The 27,827-nt window shown below is 33.3% G+C and overlaps 2 protein-coding genes, 1 non-coding gene and 2 pseudogenes across 7 annotated transcripts; 3 read left to right on the top strand and 2 right to left on the bottom strand.

Annotated features, from left to right (window-relative positions):
- Positions 1–1,992: 1,992 nt before the first annotated feature.
- Positions 1,993–3,612, top strand: RGF4 (root meristem growth factor-like protein). Of its 2 annotated transcripts, none has more exons than NM_113934.3 (5): positions 1,993–2,233; positions 2,362–2,429; positions 2,520–2,625; positions 3,014–3,060; positions 3,176–3,612. In NM_113934.3, exons 1-5 carry the CDS (start codon positions 2,146–2,148, stop codon positions 3,356–3,358), a joined length of 492 nt encoding a protein of 163 aa, NP_566853.1. In that variant the 5' UTR covers positions 1,993–2,145; the 3' UTR covers positions 3,359–3,612. The 2 variants fall into 2 exon arrangements, with proteins under 2 accessions (NP_566853.1, NP_001319668.1); NM_001339050.1 differs by having other exon boundaries at positions 2,520–2,676.
- Positions 3,613–4,670: 1,058 nt separating this feature from the next.
- Positions 4,671–4,743, bottom strand: AT3G30345. The gene has a single exon. It is a non-coding gene; the product is annotated as a tRNA-Lys (tRNA).
- A 68-nt stretch (positions 4,744–4,811) lies between these two features.
- Positions 4,812–7,452, bottom strand: UMAMIT32 (nodulin MtN21 /EamA-like transporter family protein). 2 transcript variants are annotated; one of them, NM_113933.3, is made up of 6 exons: positions 7,097–7,377; positions 6,753–6,815; positions 6,541–6,657; positions 6,053–6,455; positions 5,648–5,799; positions 4,812–5,112 (listed from the first exon to the last, which is right to left on the bottom strand). In NM_113933.3, exons 1-6 carry the CDS (start codon positions 7,282–7,284, stop codon positions 4,941–4,943), a joined length of 1,095 nt encoding a protein of 364 aa, NP_189653.2. In that variant the 5' UTR covers positions 7,285–7,377; the 3' UTR covers positions 4,812–4,940. The 2 variants fall into 2 exon arrangements, with proteins under 2 accessions (NP_189653.2, NP_001326004.1); NM_001339049.1 differs by lacking the exons at positions 4,812–5,112; positions 5,648–5,799 and having other exon boundaries at positions 5,943–6,455; positions 7,097–7,452.
- Positions 7,453–18,822: 11,370 nt separating this feature from the next.
- On the top strand, positions 18,823–22,437 carry AT3G30335 (annotated as a pseudogene; the record flags this gene model as incomplete). Its single annotated transcript has 1 exon — positions 18,823–22,437.
- Positions 22,438–22,636: 199 nt separating this feature from the next.
- On the top strand, positions 22,637–27,673 carry AT3G30330 (annotated as a pseudogene; the record flags this gene model as incomplete). The annotated part of the gene is made up of 1 exon: positions 22,637–27,673.
- Positions 27,674–27,827: the final 154 nt, after the last annotated feature.

The raw sequence follows: 27,827 nt of genomic DNA, 5'->3' as shown, positions 1-27,827 counted from the left end.
CAATGAACAACAAAATTATAAGGTATACAATATTTTTTCTTAAATCTGATCGATAGATTCTCTTTCACTAATATATTGAGATTGTGTAAATATTTTTGACTGTAGTTTAGATTTTAATATATTGGTATTGTTAATTAAATTAATTGAATTTTAATATAAGTTTTTATTAATAATTCTTTTAATTTTTTCTTCTATAATTCTGATTTTGATAAAATTTATTTTTGTCTTATTAATTTATCAAATTTGATAATTAATATATATATTAATAAAATACACTAAACCCCGACACACCATGTATACAACTACATATACTAAATATACAATTATGTATTCAAAGGGATACATCAATTCTGTAATAAATTCAATAGTATCCATGTTTAAATGATACCAATAATAAATTGAGAAACTTTTAAAATTTATAAATTATACAAATAATTATTTATAGATAAACCGAATATATTAAATTCGTAATATATACAGAAGTGAAACTGATAAACTAATTAAAGCATGACTACGTTAAGTGATTCTTAGTTAAAATTTTTTTGAAGAAATTGAATATATTAAAAGCATTTCATTTTCCCATTTACTTAATGCAAGCTTTTTTAATACCAATGGAGAATTATGTAATCTATTCTTTTTTTTTTTTTTTTTTTTTAGTTATTAGTTTTAAGTACGAAAAAAGACATTTTCCAATTATTATTTGTCAAATTTTATAATTCACTTACATGTTAATGACATACACGAAAATATACAAATTTTCTATGTGTACAACTACATATACAAAATATACAATTACGTACCCAAACGTACATACCAACTATAGACATATATTTTCCATGCTACAAACCGAGGAAACTATATATACTAAACAAAATATGGTTTGACCAGAGTAAATATATTTAGTTGGTACCAATAATACATGATAAACAACTACATGTTTAAAGATAATGAAAATATAATAGAGTTTCTGTGGAATACACAGAACTAAGATTTGATAATTGATTAAATTAAAGATACCGTGTGTAGCACAGGTACTGACCTAGTATGTGATTATAATGAACGACTCTACAAAAGAATTTCATGATAGGCACCTAGCTATTTTCATAACACTTGGATCTCCTTTTTGAAAATTGTGTGGTGCCATAATAATTAAGGATAGACACTCGTATATGTAACATTCAAGACGAGCAAGTGTCGTTAGCTCAATTGATAAATATTCTAGGTGAATTTTAGAGATCGCCGGTTTAAATGACGCTTGGGACGAAACTAATATTATATGTTATGGTTTCAGGTCTGAAATAATTACGGGTTTCGACCCAGCTTCGACCCAAAATCTCCTGTATTCATAAAAAAAAGAAAAAAAAACTATTCGTGACCAAGACGAACGGTTCTGCGTGCAATATTCTAAAACGTATGATTAGTATTACACCAATAATCTGTATATAAATGCGTTATTTTAAAGAAAGTCCAAACCTAGTGTAAAAATCTTTAAACTTTTTACCACTTGGATAAAAGACTTTCACAATAAACTATAGTTTAACAAATCACTTATGAGGTAATGAATCTCATATTTTGCTCTCTATTGCCTTACGTCGAAGGTAAAAATGTTTGTGTTATGCTCCTCCAACTACACATTTCTTTTTATCTAGCTATCTACAAATTTTGTGGGAGATGAATTTAATTTATGGAAGATGAATTTAACTTGGTATAAATTTAACTTGGTATAAATCCCAACTTTAAAAGATATAAAACTTCTGAACTTAAAATTTTAAATATTAAACAAAACAAAAAATCCCTCAAGAAAAATGTGAAAAGATCAGATAATTACTTTGTTGTGTGTGGAGGCCATTTTATTTTCCTTTATATAATCAAGGGGCCAGCCAATATTATATTATTACATGCATTGATAATAAAGATGCACCTAGAAGTAATAATATTCTTTTTGTTATTACTAGACGACAGAAGCCGTGCCCTTTTGACTCGGGTCTTTACTCTTAACCTATCGATGAGACCACAGAAAGAAATATAAAATTGTAACGAACATATTTTATTGAGCTTCTTTACCCTCATATGTATGTAAATCTTCTTCAAAATTAAAGAGAGAGAGAGAGAAAGAAAACTTGGAAGAATCTGTCTGTGATAATCATGATGCGATTCACAATCATAGTCATAGCTTTCCTTTTGATTATTCAATCCCTAGAAGAGGAACATATCCTAGTCTATGCTCATGAAGGTGCCTTTACATAAAGATCCCTAATTTTTCCTTTACTTCCATACCTTACTTTATTTTTTCTTTCTTTTCTCTGAAGATTAGCTTAATAACAAAGTTTACTACTAATTTTATTGATGTTGAATTCATAGGTGGAGAGGCTGGTCACAAGAGTCTTGACTATCAAGGAGATCAAGATTCATCGACGCTGCATCCAAAAGTAATACATTTATTTTCAATAGATCCTTCTCAAACTTTGATATCTTTTTACTGAAACCAATACATTTTATAAATTTTTACACCATGACAGGAACTATTCGATGCACCGAGGAAAGTAAGGTTTGGGAGAACAACGAGAGCCGAGAAGGAACAAGTTACCGCGATGAACAATGATAGTTGGAGCTTCAAGATTTCAGGTGCATCAAAACATTTGATAGTGGAACGTAAATTAGGGTTTCATAAAAGAAGTAAGAGTTCTTCATTTAAAAGGAAACCCAAGAAGAAAAAATCATCTGGTCCATTTGTAGCTTTCTATGATGATTATCGTGGACCAGCACGTCATCCTCCTAGACATAATTTATAATCACGACAACAACAATATATAATTTGTAATATTTTGTAGAATATTATTTTTAGTTCGTCTGATTAGTTTTATGCTTAAGCTTCGGTAATCATCTTTAGTTGTTTGTACAAAGAACACTTTCTTTCTCCTTTATAAAAAAAGAACTTTATTTTAGATTCTAAAATGTTTGGTAAAAGTAGTGAACATGTCTTCATTCTAGATATGTTTTGGCTTTACTGCAGGAGAGCATAAGCAGACCAATATATTGGCAGATCATGACACCACTAAGGTTTGTCTTGTAATCCTTCTTCAAGACTTATATAGATTTAGTCTCTTAGTCTCTTTGTTATCTTATCTATATATCTAGTTCAAAAAGTTTCTTATATATAAAAATTTATATACAGAATACATTTTGTAAGAAGATGATGATCATCGTCAATGACCTTACCAGCCTACCGACACTTGAACCATCTACTTCAACCAATGATATGGAGAAACTGGCTCGGTTGTTGCGTGATGATTATCCGATCTATAGTAAGCCTCGACGCAAGCCTCCGGTCAATAATCGAGCTCCAGACAAGTTTTAAATTGTCGCGGATTGGTGAAACAAGATTTTGAGCATGATGATAAATTTTGATAGTTAGGTAATGAATTATGTTGGTCCCAGTTTTGTTTCTATGTATATTCTTGTGTTGTCTAATAGAGTAATAGTAGCTTCTAGCTAGTATTGATGAGAGCTCTCTTTAGTTTCTTGGGTTTGTAACATCCTTAGTCGTGACAATGTTTTGAAGTTAGTTTTGTTCTTTAATTTAGGCTTTTTGATATCGAAGTTCTTATAGGGAGAATCATATATATGAAAGTTGGCCAACTTTCTCCATATGAGTGACACATCATCACACAAGAAAATGACATGTGTCATTTAACATTGATTAAATTAAAAATCAGCAAAATTAATTGAGAGAAAATCAAAAGTCTCATATTGTGTTAAATCTTCCATTAATTCATTTCTTAAATGATTTTATTCAAAATAAAAAATTTATAAAATTATTTATTTAAATAAATCAATTACTACTTTTATTTTACTTTATTATTTCATACTTTTTAAAAAAAATTAATGGTCAATGGTCATCACTCTATAATGACTAAATAGTTATTTGTGTTGTAGTTTAGTTGTTTGCTACCTAATATTAGTTTAATTATTTTACCTTGATTTTTTATTATTATTACGTTATAGTTCATATCTTATCATATGAAATTCTGTCATTTTATTTTTGTATTTTATGGTAAGTTTGTAACATTGACATTCAACATTTTCAAGTACGTAATAGACTTTTGAGACGTTAAACATACCACGAAATTCAAAACAAATTCATTTGTCTTATATCTAAAAAGTGTTACTAAAATAACTCTTTAATTTTTGCTTTTTTTTTTTCATATGAAAACTCTTGAAATAAAAACATCTTATATTCTTGTTGTGTATATTCATGATAATAAACAAATTTTAGAATCTTGGATATAAAAATAATCAGATTATACATGAAAACATATAGAAATTGATATTTAGAGTCAAAAATGAACCTAACAATAAAAAATGCAAGTACATAAGATGAGTCTAATTTTACTAATTATAAAATAACAAACAAAAAATAAACAGAAATTAGCGACAAAAACAATTAACATATTTTTATCTAAACAATTTTCAAAACAAACTCATGCGTAGCGTGGGAATTCATCTAATTTTAAAGGAGAGAAGAAATACACAAGGATTTTCACTAATTGATCATTCAAGTCATTGCAAGAAAAGAATTGGAATAAAAGAAAATTTAAGGATACAAATACTTTTGATTGTGCCTAACACTGATTTTTAAGGAGAAACAACATAAACAAAAAGTAAACAAGCGCCCACCGTGGGGCTCGAACCCACGACCACAAGGTTAAGAGCCTTGCGCTCTACCAACTGAGCTAGACGGGCAGTTATAGTAATCTTTGGTCGTTCTTATTAAACCTAACTATAGTTTCCTTTTCAGGAACTACAAATCTTGACTTCATAATTTTATTTCTGAATACCATATTTAGTGTAACATATGCTTTATTATGAACTTTTATTAAGTTCAAGTTAGAAATCATTCATTGACGATATGGGAAACAGTTAGATATATCTTGAAGTTATTATTTTGCAGACACTTGATGGGCAGTACTATTGAGTTCCTTTGGTGCTGTCCCACAACCTTCAATATCAAGATCTAATGGTTCTTGTTTGGTCACTGATGCAGACTTATCCTTGCTTTTTCCCCATAAAAGTATATAAAGTCCCACGATAATGACCATTGATCCTATCACACTTTTTGTCATGCCACATATATAGTTCATTTGTTAGATATTATTAGCAATAAAAGTCAAAAAGAACCATTTAATTAGCTTTACGTGAAAGAAACCCATCTACTAATTAGCTTTCTCCTATGTAATCATTTCTAATCCCATATTTAATCCGGTTCAAATTCAGTTATATAACACACAGATTAAAGGTCTATTATGGGTCTCAATGATATTCTATAAAGCTAACAATTTTTAAAATTGTCTATTGCAATGCATGCATCAATTTGGTGTAAAGCGTAAAATTCCAATTACACATTTGAATGCAGATGAAAGGGTCTTTAATATAGGCATATTCTCTACTCTCTTGTACTTACTAGTCAATAGATATTTGAATATGTATTGTGCAATATTATTGTATTATGATGAGTTTGATCTAATTTAAAATTGTTTGTTTGTAATACGTTGTTCATCAATTGTTTATTTATTTGTTTTAGTTGAAGTTGTTAGATATTTTAAACATAGTAAATGATATAAATAAGTAGAAAGAAACATTAGGTTACCTTCCACAGTATATTTGCTCATGAAGGAAAGAGAAGCTGAAAATGGCAGCAAAGACTTGAATCAAAGGTATGAAGCTCGACGTGAACACCGCACCTCTTTGGCGGAGACACCACGACATTCCCACGTAGCACAATCCCGATCCAACGATACCCTACACCAGTGGTGGATTCGGAAACTAAATTTATCGAAGAAGAAAAGATAGCAAAAAAGATAGATATGGGACATGAAAAAAGTTGAACTCAAGTCATTGGGGGACAAGAAAGAAAATATCCATGTCAAATGCAAACATAAATAGTTTTTTGTTTCTTTTTTTCTTTGTTTACAAATTACAACTAAAATAAAATTTTATATATGTTGACATATAGATCTTGTAGGTTGATTAAATAGTATATTGGATTACTCACCGAATAAAGTAAAGCTAAAACTTGGAACTTGTCTTTAACGACCCACATAGATGTGCTCCTCTCCGAGATCAAACTCAACAAAGCAGATTGAATCACGCCAAAGAAAGAGAGGATCGTGGTACTCGTGTATTGGCACGGATAAACTCGGCTTATTTTAGCTTGAACAATGAACCAAGATGACCATATTATGATCGATATAACCAGCATGATCGAACCCATTGCCCACTTTTGTGTCATTGCACCGGTGGAATCAGTTCTTGTATGTGTTTCCATATGAGTACTGTGTTCTCGACTTAAAGCGGTTCCTTTATAAAGCGTAAGCACTAAAGCTCCACAAATACATATCATTGTGCCTAGCAGTTTGGCTCTTCCTACGTTGCTCTTGATGTTCAGCGTCTCTTGCCTAATCGTATAGTTTATAAATAATTTTGATAATACTAGAGCATATATATGAAGAATCCAAATGTGTTTGATCGATTTTTCAATACCTAAAGACGAGAGCCAAGGCAAATGTAACCGAAGGAACCATGTTGCTAAACGCTAAGGAAAAAGTTGAAGATGTATACTCTAGTCCAATAAGAAAGAAGTATTGCACCAAACTTGTCCTGCAAATATATGAACGATCAAGATCAAAATAAACAACTCAAAACTTATTTGTAAACATTTATTATAAGTGAACAGTCTAATAAAATGAACATACCCCAGAAGAGCGCTAAAGAAGAGTGAACACAAGATCCTACCCGTGAGTTTTGGCCTGTTATGTCTACAAAAAGAGAGAAACAAAAAAAGAACAAATTATTTTCCTTACAAAATCTTTCATATGGAATACGAATATATAATAACATATTCACAGGAGAAAAGAGTTTGAAAACAACATTCAACTAGAAACTTGTATAAACAAGACATCCACTTATAATTTAAACCAAAAATTCAAGTATAACTTAAACTTTCAAAACGAAGAAGACAAGTAACTAGATATACATATACAAACACAAACCTTTTCATCTATATGATATTTGCAGTTTAGCAAAAACAAACACAAACCTTTCCAAGAAAATCGCGAATGGTATCAAGAACAGAGTTCCTACAGCAAGTCGGTAAGTGGTCGCGACCATACGGTTAAGTCCTTCATCAATCATCTTCTTGAACATAACGTTTACAACACTTAAACCAATGTTGATCATGGACATCATAAGCACAGCCTTCCATAGTTTTGTATCAAACTTTACCATGATTTATGATTATAAGTATATCAATATATGTGTGTGTGTGTGAGTGTATATTTATATATGTATTTACTTGTCTTTTGGTTTTTTTCTTTTTTTTCAGAAGTTGGTAAGATAGAAAGAATTTGATGAGGGTGTGACTATATATTGTGACTCAAGTAATGCTCAGAATCGTATCATTATCGCATTTGTCTTTAACTAATAGTATAGTGCTTTGAACTTGGCTTTTTCTTGTTATTGTTGATTACACTATACATGACCGTAAAAATAGATAGAGAGAGAGAGAGAGAGTTAAGTAATGGAAGCTCTCATGACTTCCATCATCACAAAGTGACATCATACACAGACATTAATTAGATCAATCTAAGACTATATATTAATTAATAACATTAGAGCTACATGAACAAGTAGATTGGTCAGTCAGTATAATTATTAACGCTTAAACTAGTAAGCTTGATCTCTTTTTTTCTCTTAATATTTATGTACCCCACATTGGGATACTCCGTACAAAGTGAAAGACATACCATTTATATAATTAAGAAAATAACGAGTTCAAATGATTTATGCAAATTTGAAAAAACTATGCTTACTCTTTTTATATTGAAATTTACCAGCACACCCTTTATTATTTAAGTATTAATTGAATAAATTATTAAAAGAAATATAAATTATAGAACGTTAAATTAAATAAGTAATTGATTTATCATGAATAAAAAATAAGAAAAATTATTTACTATGTTTAGATAAACCAGGATCGAGAATAGTGAATAGATAAAAATATAAAATTATTATTAATGGAATTGTGATAGCAGAAAATCTTAAATAAACGACTCATAAAATCTATACCTATTGCACATGCTCTGAATGGGTATCGACTGTCATGTCATCGATACACAAAAGGGGTATATTTCATGAGATTTTTAGATTGTAGTTTGATCTGTATTTATTTGACATGAAGGTTTATTTTGCAAAACAAATTTATATTGAGAGTTTTTTTTCCATAAAACCCTTATGTTTTTAAACAGAGTTATTGAGTGCCACGTTATCGATATACATGAAGGCTGTATTGCGGATGACTTTAGAGATGATGGGGTTGACTTGCATAACTCGGATTTGGAGGGTAAACTTGCAAACGAGATTGACTTGAAAGGTTCTTTTGCAGAAAACCCATTATAATTTATCCATGAGTTTTGTAATATGGATGTATAAGCATGTTATATTACCTTGAGATTACTTATAACTGCCTTTGTCGCAATATATTGATGGTTTGTTATAAGGTTTTTTTTTTTTATAGTTTCTATGCATAACTATTAATTTGATATTTTATGACTATTTGAATTCTGCCGTATTTTTTCTATTGGTTGAATTTTTATCATGATAAAATGTTTATTATTTCTTAAAAAAATCTATATAAAATGGGATAAAGTGAGTCTTACTTAGGGCGTGTAAAATATTAGTACAGTATCTTCGTTCAATTAAACAGCATGTTAAATTACACCCACCATGATAATCGAGAAATAATCAAAAATGTCCTTGTCATTTACTTTAATCCTAATCGTCTCTCTGACCATTTATCCAATTAACCATGCAATATAGCTCTCATGGAATCCTAATAAAAACAAATATCTAATCAGGCGATGCGTAAGAAGTATATATACTATCAAGTATCAACACGCACGTTTTAATTAGTTTCACTTTCTTTAGAGCCGTAATTTGGAATAAGTATGTTAATCAACATGAAGTAGTAGTCAGCAAAGTGAAGATTATTGAAAGTTGGCGTGTTTGGCTCAAAAAGAACCATATTTGATACAAGATTCTCAATAAAAAGTAGAGATCTGATCAGACAATAAGAAGCATCTATACTTTGTTTCTTCGTGAAATATTTATACATATCATGTATAATATATATAAATAAAGATTTGACAAGAGATATCAAATTTTAAAATGGAGGTAAGCATAATGCGTCAAATCCTGTCGCAAAATGGGATGCTTAATGCTTAGCTCTAAGTATCTTTCATTTGTTTATTATGATTCGGTTCCTTTACGTTTCTTGCCATGTAAAATGAATAGTATCCCAATTTTTTTGTGGAAACTATAACAACAAACTCTTTTTTAGGTCATGGATCAAATTTTGCGAACGTGTTATTATCAAACCATTTTTATTTTGCTAGTCAAAATTGTATTTTATTATATTTTTATTAAAAAATTAGGTGAGTGAAATGTATGATTAGTAATTATTTTTACAGATTTTTCATATGTGGTGAAGATTATGTGTTTTTCAACTAAATGACAAGCATTTTCAAAATATTTGGAAAAATTTCAGAGCGATAAGGATGAGTTCACAAATTTCTCTTTATTTTAAATTTTTCGATACGCAAATGTAAAAACAGATAATTTGATACAAAAATTCATTTTAAACTGTATCACATCAGTTATGTATAAACAATGTTTCACATTAATGGCTTTTTTACTTTTTAACTAAAAGTGGATGATAAAAGAAAAAATTAGGTGAGTGAACTACTCCACGACTAGTTCAATATAGAAAGATTAATTGGGTGATAAATACTCAACGTCAACGGTTACTCTTTGTTTATAAATAAACTAAACCAAACAAAGACTTTTCTTATCAGAAAAATTTGCTTGTGAATTTTTTGCTGAGTGGTATTGGAAAGTAATTGTCTTTTGGGCAAGTTGACGTAAATGGTCTTGAGTGAGACGTCCGATGGCAGGGAGTAAAGCACTTTTCTCCTCACAACTGGTCGCATCCTTTGCGGTTATGTCCGATGGATATAAACAACTAGTTATACTTCTCAAGTTTTTCTTGTTATTTTTTTTTTTGTAATTGAGTTTTGTTATCTCCTCTTAAAAATAGAGAAGTAGCGTAAATAACGGGTTATTTGGTTCTTTAAACCGTCGTAAGCATACTTTCTCATTCTCACCATCGTTGGATTATATATATTTAGGTCGAAATTTGTGTGTTTTCCCCTTTGTTAGCCAATATATTTCAGGGTTTAGTTTTAAGTAACCCATGGTCATGGTCAATCAAACTATTTTAATGTATCAATACACAACCTATCTTGTATTTGCTTGGTAACATTCACCAAAACTCACATATGTCATATGTGGAAAACATCATAACAATTTTTTTTACGCGGTTCTAGTGTGTTACACATCGGAATCCGGTACCATCCGCCTTAAAATCAAGATACGATCTTTCCAAACTAATCCAATCGGACCCAAAAGCAAAAAAAAAAATATAATAAAAAAAATAAAAATTATACATATGTATATATATTTAGTTTAATAAATTAAGAGGTTCAATAATGAAGACTAGTTTATTAGTTTAGTGGACCTCTTAATAGAACTAATTTGTATTTTTTGGACGTGAAACATAAACTTGCAAAAATAAACGACTTAAGAGGTTTTTTTTGCACAAAATCCATTATTTTTAGTTTAATAGAATAGTTCTATAAATTAATAGAAATTTATCAAACGATGACGAATATAAGTTAAATTTTTCCGCTCCTCTCTAGAAATCTTTCTAGTCTTTCAAAACATTCTAGTTAACCAATTCCCGCAAAATATAGTTTTAAGTTTTTATAATTTCGTAATGTAATCTATTTCCGGAACCCTTACCAAATGCTTATGTCACCCTCTACACCACATTCCTTAACCCAAGTATTTTACAGATTGTTTGAATTTTCTAGAAAATATATACTTTTGAGACGCATAAAATTTTATATTTGTCTTCATGCATCTCTTGTTTTTATCAATGTTACCTTAATCAAACATAGTCCCAACATCATCATCCCGAACTGTTGTTGTCACGTTCAGTGAAAGGAGTTTTCGGCGCCAAAAAGTATTCTAAAGTAGTTCCTTTCCGATGGCTAGTCTAGTCGCAATCCGAAGATGAATGTTGGAAAAAAAAACAATATTTTTTCAAGCGTTAAGTCTACCGGTTATGACACCTAGTTGAATACTAACGATAGTATTTCACCAAAACATGATTACTATTCAAGTCAATGTATGCATTATTTCTCGGTAAAGGCGAATCGGTTCTACAAATATGAAACGGTGCTTTTGTTATATAACCTTTTATTTTTTTTTAACTTGAAATTGTCTTTATTAATTAGATGAAAGTAGAAAGTCATAATGGACACACTCATTTAAGCAAACTGGTATAAACAAAGAATCAAAAATCATATATTGTTTCAATGACTTCATTGGCGTATCTTATAGAACCCACCCAAAATCGACGGCTTCAAATCTTCTGAGCCAAACCCTTATATCAGAGCAAATTCGTTTACTTTCCAATCAAGATGCAATGGAGGGTCCGAACAGCCACCTTTCCATATCCCATTATCCAAGCTTTCACTATAACATCTGAGAAAGTGAAGCATATTGATTGGTGAAAACAGGTTAGTCATCAGCTTTCCCCTTATATAGTATCACATATTTAAAACATGTGAAAATGTTTGTTTTAGTTTAATAGTTAAGAACTAAGAAGAGTATATACACTTTTTTTGCACTTTTAGGGGTTGGATTTGTGTCCACGTAAAAATATCCATTTTTTAATCTTTTAAATGTTTTCATATTCATATTCTTAAGTTCTTTCTTTTTTTGTACGAATTTTAAAATGTGATATATAACCATCGTTTCATAAATCCTTTTTTGACCAAATATCCACTACAAAAAAAAGTTTCACAAAATAAAAAAGATGAATAAATTATTTAAGATAAATCTAAATATTGTTTTTTGGGAAAAATAGAATCGAGAAATAACTAAAATCTCAAAGCCGCCATTGACACTCTAGATCAAGTTGAAATGAAACTTACTCATATTTTGTACTATTCATTGATATCATCATATCAAAAATACAACATGTGCACTAAATAACTTTTAACTGAAAAACAAAATGCACTATACCTAACTACAAGGTAGAATGACAAAATCCTAAATAACAAATGAACCGGCCCGCATCCATCTAAGCTGGTCCGCGTCTATCTAAGCCGGTCCACATATATTTGGATTGGTCCACGATGAACATTATTTTTCTGAATCACAATAGGCTGGCTTGAGAGAACCATGGGAAAAACACTTTTGATCGGACCTACCCCGTTAGGTCCATCATGATAATTGGCCGACGATTGGAATTAAATTTTATATTTTTAAAATACGATGAAAATAAAGTAAATAAAAAATGTATTTATAGTATGAAAACTGAAATAGATGTTCTTTATTTTGATTAACATAAATTATATGTTATTTGTTTAAAATATGTCTCAAAACGGACCAAACCCCGCGGGTCGAGCTCTACCTTGTCCACCATGGGTTATGTGTGGACATAAAATATCAATACCACCGTTTATAAGCAGGCTAACTAATAAGCTTTGTCGGAATGCAAAATTTTCCATCAGTTGGCATGTCGGCTCCCCGACTACAAAAACTTCATAAAAACAAATAAAATCTATAAATAAATAATTATTTGTACATAGTTAGAAAAATATAATATGTGATAAGATAAAAAAATTTCATGGGAAAATATATTATTTACAAAAAGAAATATTACAAGTTTTTGATATTTAAAAGTATTTAGTTTCCAATTTTGAAAATTAAACAATTGCGAATATAATTTATGAAATGGTAACATATGCATCTCATAATATGTTAAGTGATAACTCATTTTATAGGTTTTGTTTGTATGTTTTATCGAGTCTTTTATTTGGAAACAAGTTGTTTCGATGTATTCAAGTGTTTTTTAAAATTTTGAGCCTTTGGACCGTAAGTGGACTTTTGAAGGAAGAAATAGTCAAAAAAGTCAAAAGAAGAAATAACCGATTAGGAGGCTCGATTGGTGAAAACACTGAACCGACCGGTTAAGAAAGATGCCGGCCACAGATCGATTGGACCTTTGTTAAACCGTCTTTTCTTATTTCTAGGGTTTCGTCCTAATCCTGATAGATACATGTTTGATTCTTTAGCCGCAAGGCACACTTTACCTTTACGATTTTATAGCTTTAAGGTGTGCTTCCCTTCTTCATATTCTTTCTTTATTGTTTATGCTTTAATATTTCAAAACCTTTGGTAGATTTCCTTGAAAACTTTTGATCCTTCTTCTACAATGATCACATGTACCTATAAATACTGGAACTTAAGATGAAAACCCTACAACCTCTTAGAGCTTCTTTTCTCGCCTCTCTTCACAGCAAGCTTGACGCCTATAGCCTTCAAGCTCTTCGTCTTCCACCTCCAATCTTATAGAAGTCGTCTTTTATAGATCTCTCTTGTTCTTCATTGCTTTCTTTTCTCTTCTCTTATATTCTTTCTTGTACCGCTTTTGGGGAGAAAAGTTATCTTTTGTGACATCTAGAGAAGTTTCCTTTGAACCTTTTTTTATTGTTGTTGTTTTGTTTATGATGATATACTTTATGATATCTATGTCGTTTACTTGCATAATAAGAGAGTAGTTCTCTTTGTTGGGGTTTATGGGCTGATTTAAGGGTATTCATTGTTCAATTCTTGTTAGATTGTAAGATCTTAATTTTCCTCATACTTAAATTCTTGTGAGACATCGTTTACTTAGTACAAGTTGTTTGGACTGATAACCAAACACTGATCCAAGAGGGTAGGAGCTCTAACTGGGTAAACTTAACCTCAGACCTAGTGTTACCGAATCTTAATGTCGTAACATGCGCAACTTAAGTTTTGGAGCTTAGAGAACTTAGCGAACCCGATCCTAATGCTTTAATCTATGTGTTGTTGCTTACATTAAGTTAAGTAACACAATATATGGATATTTCCGATTAAGTCTATACCCTAGGGTTAATCGTTTATTTGTGATTCATAGCTAGGAACTAGATCAAAAACATTAGATAAGAGATCCTAACATTAGTTAGTCAAGAACTATGATACCCTGAGAAACTCTAGAACTTGCAACGCCTTTAATCGATAGCTTACAAATGACGTTTAGATTCTTGCATTACTTATTTCATTGCTTAGTCATTAGGAAACCCAAAACCAAAACCAAAACCCCCAAGTTTAGTTTTGTCTTAGCTAAATCTTCTTCTTTGAAATTCAATATATATAGCTATGTCTCTTTGTGGGATAGATCCTTAAATACGACTAGTAATTAATGTGCATTTGCAGTTAATGTATGGTCTCTAAGGTAAAACCTTGAGGCAAAATAAATAGCACATCACCTACGTCATGTGTAAGTAGTATCTTCATAAAGTTTTACCGATCAGTATTGCACTCCACTGATCGATCTGTACTTCTATCGAACAGTTGGAATCCCCAAAGAGATCGATTCTATGCTAAATCTAAGTGTATTTCTTTGTTATGATCTCTAACTATTCTCCGTCATTAATTTTTTTTAAACCCTATATGAATTAGGCCAAATCACCTATTGACCATTATTATATTATTTATTTTATTTCTATAAAATTACTTGAATTCTTGTAACCCTTCTGTCATAGCTTAGTTTCAGTAGTTGCAAGTATATATTTTGAGTGTTTCTTTGGTCTTTATGAATTCGATCCCTAAAACGTACTGTGTTATCCTGTACACTTGCGGTGAATATTAAGAGTATAACTATAATTAGTAAATTTTACTCGTAGCATAATACCAATAATAAAACTATTAACTAACTTCATAAAATTTCAGCAAATCTAAATCCATTTTGAAGATGCAAAAGTGGAAACTCTTCTTTGGGCGATGAAGTGTATGATTGGTGCTGACAACCAAGATGTAGTTTTCTTAACAGATTGTTCAGACATGGTTAATATGGTATCTTCTCCAACCGAATGACCGGCTTTCTTAGTGTATTTGGAGGAATTATAGAGTGGCAAGAATTCACAAGTTTTTCTTTACTTTTAATCTCTCGTAGTGTAAACAGTAAAACAGATAGTTTTTCACGAAAAGTTTGTGCCAAACCACATCATATCACATATGTAAATAACATTTTCCAAGAAGAACTCTTTTGAGCTCAAATTAAAATCAGTCAACAAAATAAAAACCATTTTGATAAAAGTTGATTTCAACCAATACAATTTGAAAAAATGGTTGAACTGTATGAGTTTTGACGATGATACAATTTATTGTTTATGGCACCAGTAAAATTCAACAAGCTCATTATTTTGATGATGAAAATAGTTGTCAAGATTTGTATTGCCGATCTATTTGAATAGTGGTTTTGATGTAGATTGTGGATTCAATTTTATAGAATAATTAGAGTGACTCGCTAATGTGACTATTAGTTCTCTTTTGAGAGACACGATACAAACGTCTATATAATAACACAATATAAGTCTCATTGGTAAACTTTCATTTTATTTCAAGTGTATTAATATGTATTATTTTATGGTAGAAAGCAACAAAGTCTACAAATACAGATTATATGGACAAGCCAAATGTCCCCTGCCAATTATCTAACGAACTGAAATGGTAACCTTATTGTTTCTAAAGGAACAAAAGTATCTAAGCTTATCAAACATGGATACCGATATTAAGTTACGTCCAATACACAAAACAACATAAACACCTTTCAAATCTATAAAATTTGCGATCTTTACCAAAATTATAAATATTTTGTTTGCTTACACTCTAACCCCATGACCATCTCCTACATAAATAAGTATTTCAACGTCATAAGGTTTTTGGTAATGGAGGTAGTCTTGAATTGCCACAATAATATGAGCTGTTGTACGCGAATCAACTCACCAAATGTCCTATAGTACAAAAACTAAATTTTCCTTAAAACAAACCAAAATTAGAGTCATACCTTTACCGGTATGGCAAGTGTGATAATTGGCACATGCATTTTTATATGGTCCTTCTTGTGGTTGGTGATATCTAGTGTGTTTCCCTATCAACTCATTTATACTCTAATTTCTCCTTATGATAATTATTGCTTACTTTAAATTGAGGAAATAGTCCAAAAAGTGATATGAGAACAAGACACACTAATACATTACTAGACCTAGGAAGTCATAGTATCTTTAACCTAGATTCAACATTAGATATTTTCAAATACTCATGTGCCATTGTTTTAAGTTTTTCATTCTTGGCAAAACTCTTCTACAAAATATTGATTTTTTTTTTTCATAACCACCTCACCGGACATAAAAACCCTAAAGACAATGTTACATCAACATAAAGTATGTACGATTTCAGGCATCCCATCATTTGAGTTTACTGTGATCAAGGGCAATACTCAAATCTGTTATTGTAAAACAATCTTCCATGAACACAACATCATGGCCATCAAAGGGAGTGCTATGATCAAGATGTCTCTCCATTCCGAATTATTTTTCCCATTTAGTATCGAAATTGAATTAAGGTTGGGAGAGACACTAGATATGTTCAACACAACTAAAATTAATAAAACAATTGTGCTAAACTTTCACGGTAACCAAATCGAATGGAGATATTTAAAATTTCCCAAAAAGAAATCAACGATACATCAATTATTTAGTTAATCTCTAGACATTATTTATTATTTACAATCAAAATGTCATAATCTAGGTTATTCTTTGGGCTTACCACTGTACACATGACACCTAGTAATCGTCATCTATTTGTGACTGTATCCATACATTTAACCTTGCCATATAAAAATATTCATATGGGTTTATTGCGATCTACATGCACTAAATTTATGACCTTTAATCGATTCAATATTAATTTAATATTTTTTTCTTTCTAAAGTCCATTTTGAAGGGATGTTGAGATAGTTCATACCTTGATCTAATATTAAACATTCGATTTTCTAATTTTCTTTTGTTAACCTTCATTCACAAAATATATTATCGTGATTTAATAATAATTTATATTACACCTTAATTAATATATAAGTAACTCGACTTTGATCTCAATTTATTTTTTTCATATTCAGAGGAAAGGTAATTACAATAAACATCTGCAATATTTTCACACGTATAATGTAAAATCTAATTCACAATATATATAAAAAATAAAATAAAAAATTGGACATCAATATCAAAAAAGACTCCACAATATTTTTTCCGATACCGTCGGAGACATTAGCAAATCTTCTTTCACTCTCTCGTCTTTGTTTTACTGTTTATAATCTTCTTTTAATAATGGTGGTTAGAGATATACTCTTGAAACTTTTTATAGTCTCTTCTCAGTCGGTCCCCCTTTCAACTGGATACCGATGAATCTTGCTCCACCTTAAGATTGGCAAAATCACTCAACTCCAAACCCGGTTTAACACTTCAATCTGAGTTTAATCTCTCACATGCACCTAGATCCATGAAGGCTAGTTGCTTCGAACCAACGACCTCACCAAAATTCAGCTTTGCTTGAATTAGTGGTTAAAATGACAACGAAAGGATTAACATAATCCATCATGCATCCTCTATCACTAATCCCTTAGTCACTCTTCCCAAGAGGAACCGCATCTCGTCGAGCTTGATTGCTATGATGCCACAACCTCTAATGATACCCCAATCAATTTTGATCATTAGATCACCGCCACCCAGCCGCCACAGCCTAAACATCATTTTCCGAGCCAACAAAGAGAAACTAGGGTTTGTGCTATTGTGCCTTTCCAATTTAGATCCATTTTGGTTCATTTCTTGGCCCAACTTCAAAAGTGACGGCCCATACTTTTCATCAAATAGGCCAAATATTAATCTGTATATTTCTTTTCTTTTACTGAGTCTATACCACACAAAGATTGGCCTCCTTTCTAGGCTTGTGTTGATATCCGTTCAAGGAATATTTGATTACCACTTCATTGATTGCAACCAAATTCAATGTTCAAATCCGAAGGTTTTGGAAGTATTTTCAACGTCACCAGTTCTTTTGAATGTTACTAATTCCTCAATCCTCGAAGAGTACGTGGATATGATCCCGACTTACCATTTCTTCGCTTGTGGCAACTTGTGTTCCAACTCTTGTCTCCGAAATTTCATGGATCCATTGTCGGTTCATCCTATCTTTAACTTTTTTGCATCTCTAGATGCCTTTATATTTGAGTTTGTAAGCTCTAAATTTATTTAAATCTTAATCTTTGTAAAACATGTGTTTTGACCTAATACCAATGCTTAATTAAGCATTACAAGAAAACAGACCTAACACTACAAGAAAACAGGCGATTTGCGAAAATTTCCCTCGCACATTGCTACAGACTTGCGAGAAGTTTGCGAGGGAAGAGGACAACCTCGCTACTCTGTCACAAATTTTGCAACGGAAAACTCCCTCACAAAGTTGCGAGAATATTGCGAAGAAATTGCATGGAAAGCAGGATTCCTCGCAAAAGCGTCGCAAATTTGCGAGGGAGTTGCAGGTAATGCAAATTCCTCGCATATTGCGATGCACTTGCGACGCATTGTTATTCTGTAACAATATTTGCGACAGAATTGCGAGTCTATACGGGTTAGGTGAGCACGTTTTAAATAATCTTACTGATCTGGTTGGTAGGTGGGCTTCCCTCGCAAATAAAGATCAGTTTCTAGCAAATCCCTCGCAAGCTGCCTTGCAATTCCCTTGCAATAGTTTTTTTTTGGCATCTATAAATAACCAACGTAATATGTAAGAATCATAAGTCAAATCACAACATTTACTTACAAACAAAAAAAATTTGCTCGTGAGAACGGTACAATATTCTGTCCATGTCGTAAGTGTCTCAATGGGAAATATTTGGAATTTAATGTAGTGAAGAAGCATCTTTATAATAGAGGATTTATGCAAAACTACTATGTATGGTTACGTCATGAAGAGGATTGTAGAGATAGCACAGGAACTAGTAATACAAATTATGATGTCGAGCAACCTAGTAATTTTAATAATGATGCGAATTATGGTCAGCAAGTACCTGATAAAATTGTTTATGGGCATAACCAGGAAAATAGATTTCATGATATGGTTACGAATGCATTTCATAAAACTATTGCTGCATTTCCTGAAAATATTAGTGAAGAACTCAACGTAGATGCACAACACTTTTACGATATGTTAGATGCTGCAAATCAACCAATCTACGAGGGATGTAGACAAGGGCATTTTAAGTTATCTTTGGCATCTAGGATGATGACTATTAAAGTTGATAATAACTTAAGTGAAAATTGCATGGATTCATGGGCTGAATTAATTAAGGAATATTTGCCACCAGATAATATATCGGTAGAGAGTTATTATGAAATACAGAAGTTGGTTTCGAGTCTTGGATTACCATCATAAATAATTGATGACTATTGCATGATTCTATGGGGAGATGATGAAAATCTGCAGGAATGTCCGTTTTGCGGGAAGCCGAAATATTAGACTACTAGTAGAAGGACGCGAGTGCCATATAAACAGATGTGGTACTTGCCAATAATTGATAGATTGAAACGCTTATATCAATCGGAAAGAACTGCGGCGAAAATGAGATGGCATGCTCAACATACAACTGCAGACTGAGAAATAACGCACCCATCATATGCAAAGGCATGGAAACACTTCCAAACGGTATATTCTGACTTTGCTAACTAGTGTAGAAATGTGTATCTTGGCTTATGCACAGATGGATTTAGTCCATTTGGTTTGTCTAGACGACAATATTCTCTTTGGCCTGTTATCTTGACGCCATACAATCTTCCTCCAGATATGTGTATGCAAAGCAAAATTTTGTTCTTAAGTATTTTAGTGCCTGGGCCAAAGCATCCGAAACGAGCGCTTGATGTCTTCTTGCCGCTGATTCATGAACTCAAGAAGTTGTGGTATGAAGATGTTCATACATTTGATTACTCGAGCAAACAAAATTTCAATATGCGGGCAGTGCTAATGTGGTCGATTAGTGACTTCCCGGCATATGGAATGTTATTGGCATGGACAACGCATGAAAGATTATCTTGTCCCTACTGTATGGGTCGTACCGATGCGTTTCAGCTAAAAAAGGTAGAAAACCATGTTGGTTTGATTGTCATCGTCGGTTTCTTCCCCTACATCATCCGTATCAGAGGAACAAGAAATATTTTAGGAAGAGTAAAGTAGTCCGTCTTCTTCCGCCATAAATTGTTTCTATAAATGATTTGTTTGAACAAATCGATTATTATGATGCTCAGAAAACCAGTAAACGTGGGGGTAACTGACACACCCTGGTGAATATGCCTGATGAATATGGAAGCACTCACAATTGGTACAAACAAAGTATCTTTTGGCAACTCCCATACTGGAAGGATCTCCTCTTGTGGCATAACCTTGACGTGATGCACATCAAGAAAAACGTTTTCGATAATTTCATGAATACGCTTTTGAATGTGCTGGGCAAAACAAAAGATAGTTTGAAATCAAGGTAGGACTTGGCTGAAATATGCAGCAGACCTGAGTTGCATGTTACACGAGATGGAAAATTACCGGTTTCGAAATTTCGCTTGTCTCCTAATGAAAAGAAGGTGTTGTCCGAGTGGGTTGTTGCTGAAGTGAAGTTCCCAGATGGATATATGTCAAAATTTTCAAGATGCGTAGAGTAAGCCCAAAAGTTTTCTGGTATGAAGAGTCATGATTGTCATGTATTCATGCAACGATTACTGCCATTTGTGTTACTAGAGTTGCTACCGGCAAATATTCATGAAGCAATTGCAGGTAATAATTATCTATATTCTTTAAATCAATCATTAATCGACGACTATTAACTTACATTAATTCGATACATGATAGACATTGGAGTATTTTTCAGGGACCTATGTACAAGAACATTGACAACTGATGTCATAGAACAATTAGACAAGAATATCCCAGTGTTGCTCTGTAACTTGGAGAAATGATTCCCTCCTGCCTTTTTGACGTGATGGAACATTTGCCGATTCATCTTCCACATGAAGCTGCTCTTGGTGGGCCAGTGCATTTCTGATGGATGTATCATTTTGAGCGATTCATGAAATCTCTTAAAGGAAAGGCAAAAAATCTTGCTAGAGTTGAGGGGTCGATAGTCGCAGGAAGTTTAACCGAGGAAACATCCCACTTCACATCGTATTACTTTAGTCCAAGCGTTAGAACCAAAAAGACTCGTCCTCGACGATATGATGATGGAGGCATTGCACCTACATATAACTTTCTTAATATTCTAGATACCTTTGCCCAAATAGGTAGACTCGCAGAAAAGTTGAAAGAAGTTTGGTGGGACGACCATGCGCTTTCTCGACTAGCTCACAATTATATACTCCGAAATGTTGATTACATTAAAAAATTTGAAAGGTATAAAGCCACACAAATTTTATTCATAATTTTTAATATTTAATAATTAGTGTGATACTAATTAAAGAAGCTAAGCATCAACGTTTTAATTTGTAGGTTATTTGATTCACAAATCCGTTAAGCATGTCCTGGATTATAAGAAAAAAGTATAAAACTTACAAAGATCGTGATTTTGCTGGATGGTTAAAATACTATGTAAATAATATTTGGAAAATTTGATATCTTAATTACTACAAGATGAAATGATAAACTTAATTAACATTTAATTTATGTAGGTTACTAACGGATGTAGAAATAAACCTTTACCACTTTGGTTGCATGAGATCGTTCAATAACCAAGATCTAAGATCACAACCGCACCTATGTACTTCACTCGCGGCTATACCTTTCATACGTATCCATATGGAAGTCGAAGAGCAACTGCAAATTATGGAATCCATGTCGAAGGTGAAACTGAGTTTTATGGGATTCGGCAACAAATTCTAAAAGTCGAATATTCGGGACTTTTGAATTTGAAATGCGTTCTTTTCAAGTGTGATTGGTTTAATCCTGTGATTGGTCGAGGGGTACGGGTAAATAACTTAAGCATGGTTGATGTCAATTCAAACAAGACTTATTCAAAGTTTGAACCATTTATGCTAGCATCACAAGCAGGGCAAGTAAGCTTTCTATCTTACCCGCGTGTGAGGCCTAGGCGTGAAGTTTGGTTATCGGTTATTAAAGTTAATCCCAGAAGTCGTATAGTTGGCCTAGTTGATGATGTTGTGATGCAACAAAAAAGTGTCAGAGATATTTCCATACCAGACATAACAAAAGAAGATATTATCCACATTGACCTACATAACAGAGAATTCGAAGACATCACTCATAACTGTTCCAAAGAAGAAGAACAATCACACGAATTCGGCGAATCCGATGAAGACGTTGAGTCCAAAAATGATTGTAATGATTCAGAAAATGAATCAGAATAAATGTTACTATATGTTGTCTACTTTCGATGTTTTTACGAAATATAATATAATAAACGAATAAATTCAGAAAATGATTTTAATAATTTTAAAGTTATAATTATCTAATTTTAAGGTTCATAACTATAATTTTGTATTTTTCAGTTATTATTATCATAATTTTTCTAATTTGTTTTTATTTTTAAACCAGTTCCACGCAAATCCCTAACATTTTGCGAGGGATTTACTACACTGCGACCTCGCAACTCCCTCGCAGTGTAAGCTGAAAACCTTAATCGAGACACCGTGTAACCCTAAAATATTGCGAGGGACTTGCTACGGATCCCTCGCAAGTCCCTTGCAAAGCTAGAGCGATTTGATTGGTTGGTTTGTCGGTTCCTCGCAAAGCCCAAGCAAATTTGTGAGGGATTTGCGAGGCGTTTTATTTCTACATATACATCGCGATCGAGTTTGAGCGAAGCTCAAACCCAGCCGCCTCCCAAACAAACCCTAATTCTCACTCGATTTCATTTTCGTCTCTGGTACCGTTCTTCTTCTCCATCGCCGTTCTACCTCTCCGCCGCTTTCTTCTTCTCAGGCTTGTTCTCGATTTGACGAGGACACTTCAGTTGTATCCACTGTCCGGAGCATCTTTGAAAGAGATTTCAAGGAGCCTCATGCTAATTGGTCAATGACACCTGAACCAGTGGTTGATCGCTGGTTTGAAACCTTTGATGTAAATCCTTCAAATTGTGTTTTGTTGTGTGAAGCTTTTTAGTTGCTGTTAGTCCAACTAATTTTTGTTATCACTTGTGTCTGTTTTGTAGCAAGTGTATAATTGGGACAAAGCAATAAACAAGAGAGTTAGGATTGAGTTTGATGCAAAGCTGAAGGAGAGGATGTCTGATCAAGTTTCTCGGTGGAAGGGAAAGTGGAGAGAAAAGGGTGATTTGGCGATGCCTCGATGGTTGGATCCTGAAGTGTGGGCCGGTCTTGTTAGTTTTTGGCGAGATCCTAAGTCAAAACTGAAGAGTATCAACAGTAGGAATTCAAGATATCATGATCCGGATGGCCTTGGGATTCATAAACACAGGTCTTGCCAGACCTCTTACAAAGCCCGTGCCTAAAAACGTGTAAGTTATTTTACACGCTTACTTAGTCAACTTTGTTACACAAACAACTAACCTGATTTGTTTCTGTTGTAGTGTGAGATGACCGGAGAAACTACTCCACATTTTCTTGTGCTCTTAGATTAGACACATAGAAAACATGATGGTGGTTTCATTGATGGAAAATCCAAGGAGATCTGTAACACCCCTATTTTACAATTAGACCATGAAGCCCAAGTCCAGCCCACTAACTATTCAAACCCAAGTAAAAACCTAATGTTCCCATGTGATTATAAGAAGCAGGAGCAAGTTCCGAGACTTTCAACAGAAACCCTAGACCTCAATTCTACCACCCTCAAGCCACTGGTGATAGTGTTCGTGTCCATCTTGTGTCGTCGTGTGAATCGTCTTCACCGGAGAGATCTGTGTTACCGAATCCTCCACTTCGCTGTTCATCCCGTCACGTGAAGCCGACGAGAAAGCTTATTGAGGAAGATTGAGATCGTTATTGAGCCGGTTCCGTTGTTGCTAGTCCTAAACCGTGTTATCCAACCGAGTTGCTAAGGTGTGAGCGGGATATGTGGAAACATAGTATCACTTTTCTACTTTTGTACTTTTGAAGTTCATTTGTATAGGATTAGAAATTGGGTGCTGATTGTTAAATGTTAGAAATTAATTGATAAAATATTATAATATGTGTTGTGTGATATTATGCGTTAGGTTGTTAGCGTGATATGCGTATTGATTTGCTTGACGTCTTTAAGGACGTATTTTAAAATAAAAATAGAAAAAAGTAAATAAAAAATAATAATAATATGAAAAGAAAGGATAAGATTGAAGAGGTTGGAATGTAATGGAACCGACGTGTTCATTACAGGTCATTAATCGCTGACGAGCAATGAGAGGAAGGATCGAGCTACGGGCCTTGGTTTTCCATAAATTGGCTTGAGGAGCCATAAGTTAACATATGTTAAAAACTCAGAAAAAAGTAAAAGATCTTGCGGTGAGCAAGACGGAAGCTTGTCTGTTATTGCTTACTACGAAAGTTTAAGCTATATGCTTGTTGTTTGAGTCTATGCTTATGAAATGGATATTGTGTGAAAGTATAATCGTGTAATTGTGATTCGGTGGACAGTTTTAACTGTCTTCACTTAGTAATTAATTACTCACCCCCTTTTCTTTTCCCTCAGGTGAGGAAGAGAATGTTGAGTGATAAGCATGTTTTTTAAGCCTACTTATGTTGAATGTGTGATTCAGTTCAGTTCTCCTACAAACACTAACATGTCGATGCAGCTATAGGGGGTGTCAATCTAGTCCACTGTTATTGCTAGCAATCAAGACGTGTACAGAAGCAACTAAGTCAAGCCAGATTATAATGATGGTGGGTTTCTAGTAACAATCCTAGGACAGGATTCAAACAAGTAAAAATGAGAACTTAAAAGCCCTACTCGATCATTGGGTCGAGTAGAACCAACAAGCAGAACTAAAATGCAATCAATAGGGGATACAAATAACAGGTAAATAAAAGTGCAATCAACAAGGGATACAAATAGGTCTAATAGAAGTCCTAAGGATGGATTCATTGATAAGGGAAACTCTAGGGTTCATCAGATGGCTAATAGGTGAAAGGTAGGTACCCTTGACGATAGATTCAAAAACCGGGTCAATCCATTGTCGTGACAGAGACCCCCATAACTCTACAACTTCCTAATCTCAATTGTCGTTGATGAAACATAGCAGAGCAGGTTTTAAGAAACAATTTACAAAAGCCAATAAGCAGTCAAGCCAATGTCTTGGTCGAGTCTACAAATCTCTGGAATTCGTAGATCAGACATCCATTTGAACGTCTTTTGGACGCCGGACGTCTATGATCGAATCTCCACATTAGCCAGCGAAAATCGCATAGGGGCCAAGCGAATCCAGAAAGGTTCAAACCTAAACACTAACCACCTAACTAACTTAGAGATTACCCTAATCTAGTCCATCCTCAAGAACCCTAATCACTACTCAAGCAACATTCTCAAGAACACAAACCCAAAAATTACTGAAATCATACCAAAATGTAGATCTGAACAAGCTAAACAACTTTATTTAAACAATCAAATGCAAAAACGAAATAGATTAAGAGTAATTAAGGTTTTAAGATTCATAAACACAAAGAAAAACTAAAGGATAAAAACTAGATCCTTTGGACAAACCCCAAAGTTATCTATTTATAGTAAAATGTTGAAACCCTAGATTCACTAGAAGACAAGAGACTTGAGGCGGTTTCGGCGAATACTTGATCTTGGGGATCGAGTAAAGAGGGTGCTGCAAAGTCTGCGCCTTTGTGTTTATGCTCCGAGTGATCAATTGGTCGAGTAGATGCTTCTTCCTCTGCTATCTGTATGCTCAGATGTCTGGTTGAGTAGGGAATGAGGAGGATCCCAAGACGCTTTGATAGCTCAACAAGTCTTGTAGAGTTGGTCACCCTTGGTCGAGTAAATGGGTCGAGTAGAGGATCGAGTAGGAGGGGCGAGTAGATCAATCTTCTGCTTCATCTAAGGTTGCCTTGATCGAATAAAAGGGTCGAGTAAACTGCAGCCTCCTCTGAGCATCCTGGATCGAGTAAAGAGGTCGAGTAGAGTCCTTTTTAGATCCTTCTGCACCTGAAAACACACCAAAACATGAAATGCGAATGCAAGATGATCCTAGATGCCTAAGTATGCAAAATAAGCTAAAATGGTGCAAAATGATCTGATACAATGAGCAAATGCACAGCTAAATGATGATAAACATACACCTAAAATGAGTAAAATACAGTGTTATCATTGAGTAGCTGTCTTGTTGTTATTTCGGGGACTTTGGGGTTTTATTTGATTTATCGTTATTTCTTATATTTCTAAACACGATTTCTTTATACATTTTTATCCACCGATTTTAGTTTATTTATGCTACTATTTTAAGACAATTTTTTTTTGATTCTTAATAAAAGAAAGTTTCCCGAAATTATGATATATTATTTCAAGACTTGATTTGAAAAAGTTGAATAAATGAATGGAAAAGATGAAAGTACGCCGTCTCAAGGTTAAGAGAGACGAGTATTATAAGATCTACAAGGAACTATCACCTAGGATTCAAGAGTAGGAGTCTCAGCTGTCATGAAGGGACACGACAGAGAGCACAGCTTCATGGGTTTATCTGTTAAGGCGAAGAACAAGATTTATGATGCAGTAAATTCTCTCTCTCTCTCTCTCTCTCTCTCTCTCTCTCTCTCTCTCTCTCTCTCTTCTATATAGTTTCCCAATTGTGACTTGGCATTGTGTTGAGTGTTTTGGATCGATTGTTTTCGTGTGTTGTGGTTCCAGGTAGTAATAGTGACTTGGCATTGTGTTAAGTGTTTTGGATCGATTGTTTTTGTTTGTTGTGGTTCCATTAAGTAATAGTGACTTGGCATTGTGGCATCGTGTTTTGTCTTGATTTGTTTTTCTGTGTTGTGGTTCCAATAAGTAATAGTGACTTGACATTGTGTTAAATGTTTTGTCTTGATTTGATATTGTGTGTTGTGATTACATAAGTAATAGTGACTTGGCATTGTGGCATTGTGACTTTGCATTGTGTTCGATGTTTTGTCTGACTTTGTCTGTTGTCGTTGCATTTGACTTGGCATTGTGGCATTGTGACAGATCGCTTATCATGGTTGCATTATGTAATAGTGATTCAAGCTTGTTTGTGTATGTTGTGTTTCCATTAAGTAATAGTGACTTGGCATTTGTTTCTGGTTTTGAGTTTATTATAGGTGGCTCCAAAGAAGAAAGGGAGGATATATGGGGCTGGTTCATTGCAGCTAGAAGCCTCATCAGCTCACACTAGTCCAGCTCTACCTAGAGAAGATCCGGTTGTACTATCTCAAAAGCTGGCTGCCGCTGAAGTTCTTATTGCAAACCAAGCGGAGAAGATCACTAGCTTTGATGTGTACTTCGACTACCTTGCCGAGAAAGATCTAGACTTCGCTGTCCTCTTTTGAGTCGGACCCTCTAGGACTAACCGGTCAGCGCCAATCAGAGATCTGAGGTGCCAAATGCCACAATTGCTACATCTTCTGGGATCGCACATGTGGCTATCGGAGTTGAAGAAGTTGGAGCTGAGGCAAACACTTGATCCACTCCATCTAACACTTTCTAGGTTTCTGTTGTTAGTTCACTCATCACAAATATAGACAATTCCAAATTATGAGTTTCTGTTTTTAAATTTCTAAGTTTATTTTTTTTGTTTCTAAGTTTCTGTTTCTGAATCTTCCTACTTTCAATCT

This window comes from Arabidopsis thaliana, chromosome 3 (assembly GCF_000001735.4).
Source record: "Arabidopsis thaliana chromosome 3, partial sequence".
Classification (NCBI taxonomy): Eukaryota; Viridiplantae; Streptophyta; class Magnoliopsida; order Brassicales; family Brassicaceae; genus Arabidopsis; species Arabidopsis thaliana.
This window is presented reverse-complemented; position numbering and strand designations above follow the sequence as displayed.

What these genes read in the sequence shown, in the direction of transcription:
- UMAMIT32 (NM_113933.3), bottom strand. Translation starts at nt 7,284, where the DNA reads ATGGTAAAGTTTGATACAAAACTATGGAAGGCTGTGCTTATGATGTCC. An exon ending in TTCGCGATTTTCTTGGAAAG is followed by an intron (nt 6,816 to 7,096) that starts GTTTGTGTTTGT and finishes CTCTTTTTGTAG; the next exon opens with ACATAACAGGCCAAAACTCA. An exon ending in GAGCAAATATACTGTGGAAG is followed by an intron (nt 5,113 to 5,647) that starts GTAACCTAATGT and finishes CATGACAAAAAG; the next exon opens with TGTGATAGGATCAATGGTCA.
- RGF4 (NM_001339050.1), top strand. Translation starts at nt 2,146, where the DNA reads ATGATGCGATTCACAATCATAGTCATAGCTTTCCTTTTGATTATTCAA. An exon ending in ATTAGGGTTTCATAAAAGAA is followed by an intron (nt 2,677 to 3,013) that starts GTAAGAGTTCTT and finishes GCTTTACTGCAG; the next exon opens with GAGAGCATAAGCAGACCAAT. An exon ending in CAGATCATGACACCACTAAG is followed by an intron (nt 3,061 to 3,175) that starts GTTTGTCTTGTA and finishes ATTTATATACAG; the next exon opens with AATACATTTTGTAAGAAGAT.